This window comes from Dipodomys ordii, unplaced genomic scaffold (assembly GCF_000151885.1).
Source record: "Dipodomys ordii isolate 6190 unplaced genomic scaffold, Dord_2.0 Scaffold16, whole genome shotgun sequence".
Lineage (NCBI taxonomy): Eukaryota > Metazoa > Chordata > Mammalia > Rodentia > Heteromyidae > Dipodomys > Dipodomys ordii.
Genome location: NW_012267232.1, coordinates 10235520 through 10241152, shown reverse-complemented (window position 1 = coordinate 10241152; position 5633 = coordinate 10235520). Strand labels below are relative to the sequence as shown.

Sequence of the window (5633 nt, the reverse complement as noted above, 5' to 3'; positions counted from 1 at the left end):
CCCTCAGCTCTTCAGCTCAAGGCGAGCGCTCTACCACTTGAGCTACAGCACCACTTCCGGTTTTTCTGGTGGTTTATTGGAGATAGGAGTCTCACAGTCTCTCTTGCCCAGGCTGGCTTTGAAACGCGATCCTCAGATCTCAGCCTCCTGAGTAGCTAGGATTACAGGCGTGAGCCACCAGCGCCCGGCTATTTCTTATTTTTAAGATAAAGTTTTACATAGTTTCTTCCTCAGTCCAGTTTCTTTCTGAGCTTTACCAGAGGCAACTGGTCTTCAGATTCATTTATGTTTTGTGTCTGTCATTTTTATATTAATATATTGTTTTTATATAATTTATAGTAACAATTGGTTTTGATTTTGGCTGCAGTAAACATTCTTGAGTCTGAACTTTGTTCATATGTGTAGTTCTTTTTTTACTAAATTAAAATAATGTACACACATTTAAATGCTAGATCACTCTGTGTGTTATCACAGTGTTGACACTTAATGCTTCTAGACATATATCAGAAAAAGAATGTAGTTGTCTTTCTTTGGATCCAGAGTACTACTTTGATAGGTGCTTCCATTTAATCATTTTACATGTCAAAAGTTACATTAAATCTGTAAACAGTTAAGATGTTTTATGGTCTCAAGCCTGTTTTTAAGATGTAAACATTACATACTTATAGTTGTTCAATGATACAATGCGTACTCACTTAAAAAGTATCTTTGGGGGCTGGGAAGGTGGCTCAGTGGTAGAGCACTTGCCTTGCATGCATGAGGCCCTGGGTTCGATTGCTCAGCACCCCATAAGCAAAAAGAAAAAAGCCGGAAGTGGCGCTGTGGCTCAAGTGGTAGAGCGCTAGCCTTGAGCTGAAGAGCTGAGGAACAGCGCCCAGGACCAGAGTTCAGGCCCCACAACCGGACCCAAAAAAAAAAAAAAAGAAGTATCTTTGATAGTAAGTAATACAGAGTTAACTTGTGAAACATGAAATTCAATGATTATTCTTTCCAACTTGTAATTGTTTATAAAATCCATAATCTTGTTTCTCCCTCCCTCACAACACATGGTATTCCGTGAGGTTAGGAAGATTTATTTAAAGGGAAGAAACAGAGGAATATCATTTTTCTGTGTGACTGATACATTTTACTTGAATTTATACATTTTTGAATTATTTTTATATAACTTAATACTAGTTCTTTTTCTTTTAGTAGATAATTGAAAGGTGACTTTTTTATAATTAGTAGTAAACATTTAAGAATTTATTATTTGACCAAAAGATAACGGATGCCTGGAGTTTACCTTATTCTAATTAAAATCAGTATTTCTCTATAAAAAAAAGAATTTATTATTTTGGCTGGGAAGGTGGCTCAGTGGTAGAGCACTTGCCTTGCATGCATGAGGCCTTGGGTTCGATTCCTCAGCACCATATAAGCAAAAAGAAAAAAGCTGGAAGTGCTGCTGTGGCTCAAGTGGTAGAGTGCTAGCCTTGAGCTGAAGAGCTGAGGGACAACGCCCAGACTCAGAGCTCAGGCCCCAAGACCGGACCCAAAAAAAGAAAAAAAGAATTTATTATTTTTAGATATTCATCCTTGTAAACTTTTAATAGGAAAATGGTTCAACTGTTGAATCATCCTGTATGATTGTTTCAAATGGCCTATCTTGCCTTCTAGTTGCAAATATGATATTTTTTACTTGTTTAGAGGTCACTGTTAAGCCTCTTTTTTGGGGGGGTCCGGTCATGGGGCCTGAACTCTGGGCCTGGGCGCTGCCCCTCAGCTCTTCAGCTCAAGGCTAGCACTCTACCACTTGAGCCACAGCACCACTTCCGGCTTTTTTCTTTTTGCTTATGTGATGCTGAGGAATGGAACCCAGGGCCTCGGGCATGCAAGGCAAGCACTCTACCACTGATCCACCTTCCCAGCCCCAAAAGATGTGATTTTTTTTTTGTGGGGGGGGTCGGTCGTGGGGCTTGAACTCTGGGCCTGGGCACTGTCCCTCAGCTCTTCAGCTAAGGCCAGCGCTCTACCACTTGACAGCGCCACTTCCTGTTAAGCCTCTTTGATGCGAGTTAATTTTAAGAAAGTCATTATACATTGTATGGACCATACTTGTCTTTTGCCATAAAAGAAAGTGTATTAATCCAAGTTTTTTCAGTTCTCTTTTACATTGAAATTTTCTTGGTACTTGATAACGTTTGTTTCATTTTCATTAGTTCATTTAATTTACACACTAGCTTCCTGAGTTAAATAAAGCAGTATCTTTTTTTTGGGGGGGGTCAGTTGTGAAGCTTGAACCTGGGACTGTCCCAGAGCTCAAGACAAGTGCTCTACCACTTGAGCCAAAGCTCCACTTCTGGTTTTCTGGAGGTAAGAGTCTCACAGACTTTCCTGTCTGGGCTGGTTTTGAACTGTGATCCTCAGATCTCAGCCTTCTGATTAGCTAGGATTACAAGTGTGAGCCACTGGCACCCGACAACAATATCTTATTTTTTATGCTTGAATTTATGTGTGTTTATGTAAGTGACTCAACCTTGCTAAGGATTAAAAAGTGAGTGATAGGGCTAGGATTCAAACCCAACTCACTGAATTCCATGTTCCTATGATTTTCTCTATACTCCACTACCATACTTTCATTAAGGGTATACTGAATTTACCTTTGAAGTATGAGGACTTAAAAACTTAAAAAAGTTTTTATTAATTGAAGACATTATTTTCACTGAATGCTTAACCTTATGAGTTGAAACATTAAAATTGTTTATGATTCTGTATTTAATGTGAACAAAACTCAATATATTAAATTGGCAATAATTTCTACTGTGCATTTCTAAAAATACTTGGCTTCTGAAGTTATATACCTTGATCTGTTACTCTAAACACTTGCAAGCTGAATGTAAGTCAGCATAACACTTTAGAAAGCTACTGATTTTGTTAATCTTCTCCTAGAAGACTTAAGTAGTTTCATAATCACACCAGTCAGCTAAGATTAACAGTTCCCTGTCTGACTTTATACTCTGATATAGCTACTTTCTGATTTAATGATTCAGTGATTAGATAAATTAATATGTTCCGTCATTGTGTCCTGTGTTTAATACATGGTATTTAATACACAGTAGCAGAATGTTCCTCAGAAGGAGTTATAACCTAGTAGATAATTTATTGATACCCACAATAATATCTGTACTGTTATATCATGTATACATACATACAAATATATACTGAGGAGTAGCTAGCTCGAGAGTTAATAGAGTTTAAAAATCTAAGTATAACTTTTGCTACTGTAAATATATTATCTCATGAATGTTTTGTCTCTTAGATGCAGAGCTCTCTTAGATCTCTTCGTAATAGTGCTGCTAAGAAAAGAGCAAAACTGAGTGGCAGTACTTCTGATATTGAAAGTCCTGATTCTGCAATGAAACTTGACTTGACCTTGGACTCTCCATCTCGATCTTCCTCTCCAAACATCAGCTCTTACAGCGAAAGTGGAGTTTACAGCCAAGAATCGTTGACTTCTTCCCTGTCGACAACTCCCCAGGGGAAGAGAACAATGTATTTAATTTCTTTGCCATGTTAAAAAAAATTGTGATCTAGACCTCTAAAACATATTTGGAAAAGATTTAAAATCATTTCTAGTGTTTAAAATGTTAAAGGATTGGGAATGTAGCTTAATGGTTGTGTGCTTGCCTAGCATGCATGAAGCCTGGGTTCAATTTCTCAGTATCACATAAACAGAAAAATTGGAAGTGGTGCTGTGGCTCAAGTGGTAGAGCACTAGCCGTAAGCAAAAGAAGCTCAGAGATAGTGTCCCAGACCCTGTGTTCAAACCACAGGACTGGCAAAAACAAACAAAAGAGACAGTGGGGAAGTTTATCCAGATTACCTTGCTTAGCCTCAGTTTGGATTTGGAGAGAACAGAACTCCAACTGCAACCTAGAACAGCTGAACAGCTCCAATTACCTCTAATTCATGGATGTTTACCTCGCTGTTATCCCACTGTATCTTACATCATGTTATTTTCATTATCATACAGAAACTCAGGACTCCATATCCTAGCTCTTTCTTGCCTATAGTAGGACTGGAATTAGAGCCCTGGCTCCCCAATCTCAATAGAATTATTTTTTTAAGTGTAACAATTAAGTCAATTTTTCAGTTTGCCTTTACAACCTCTCAGTCTTAAAAGTTGATCCTAATCTGATTCTGGTCATCTTTGTTATCCTGATATATGATTGAGGAAATCCATTTTCTCTTTATATTGGACAAATATCCAGGAGTAGAGGTGTTATGGTATAGACAGATATAATTACTAAAGTTTTCCAAAATTGTATAATTTTGTACTTTTTATCAGTTACGGTTGTTTCCCATTATTTCTAATATTTGGTGGTATTCTTTTGATTTTATTTTCCTTTCATTTCATCTTGAACCTTGTTTATATACTGCTATTAGTAAATACTTAAAAACTAAATTAAAATTACTCTCACTTTAGTGAATTAGTACCTCTGACAAATTTAGTCAGAGATCCTCTGAGGAGGCATTTTATTTTAGCAAGTCCTAGAATTAAACTGCAGTTTTTGTGCCATTCTTAGATGTTTGTTCCATAATTTTCTCCTTCATATATATATATATATATATATGTATATGTATGTATATATCTATATATATACATACACATACACACACACACACACACACACATATAAAACAGAGAGAGAGAGAGATTATTGTTGTTTTTGTTGGTCTTTGGGCTTGAACTCTGGACCAGGCACTGACCCTCAGCTCTTCAGTTCAAGACTAGTGCTCTACCACTTGAGCCACAACTCCACTTCCAGTTTTCTGGTGGATTATTGGAGATAAGACTCTCTCTGACTTTACTGCCTGGGTTGGCTTTGAACCTCAGTCCTCAAATCTCAGCCTCCTGAGTAGCTAGGATTACAGGTGCGAGCCACCGGCGCCCAGCTTTCTTCATATTTTTTAACTTAAACAGCAACTTTGAACTTGGAAAATTTTTGGAGGAAATCCCTATTGTAATGAACTAAGTAAAAATAGAATAGATTTACAAAGTGAATTTGAAATGACTTTGGTAAAGTAACTGTTCCCATGAAGACTCAAAACATGTATTTAGCTTTTAGACCTATAATGAAGATGAAATTTTGTCTTGTATAGTCCTAAAGTTGCACCATCCTTAAAAAATTTTCAAACACATTTGGTAAGAGAAGTTTATCTTGTAACATTTAGGATTCTGTATTTCCTCTATTATTTCACTGAAATAATATGCTCATATCCTCATTTATGGACTGAATCTCCTGTATTGAATTTAGAATTTCCTCTTTAAGTTCCACGTTTTAGCAGAATTATGTTTAGTTAGTTTGCTGCCTGCCCTAAAAATCATGCAAAAATTAGCTGCTGCTACCTGATTGATGCAAGGCTCTTATCAGGTGGATTGAGGAGGGAAATTGTTGAAAACCACCATTTTAGATAAGTTTTTTTCTTTCATCAATATTTTTTTAAAATGCGGGGCTGGGAAGGTGGCTCAGTAGTAGGGCGCTTGCCTTGCATGCATGAGGCCCTGGGTTCAATTCCTCAGCACACATAAGCAAAAAGAAAAAAGCTGGAAGTGGCGCTGTGGCTCAAGTGGTAGAGTGCTAGCCTTGAGCTGA

At 37.3% G+C, this 5633-nt stretch overlaps 1 protein-coding gene across 1 annotated transcript in view; it reads left to right on the top strand.

The window, feature by feature from the left end:
* The window catches only part of Fam179b (family with sequence similarity 179, member B), a 62371-nt gene that overhangs the window by 19155 nt on the left and 37583 nt on the right, over window positions 1-5633 (top strand). Inside the window, 1 exon segment of the mRNA XM_013012291.1 lies at window positions 3296-3561. Within this exon segment, the coding sequence (XP_012867745.1) occupies window positions 3296-3561 (266 nt within the window).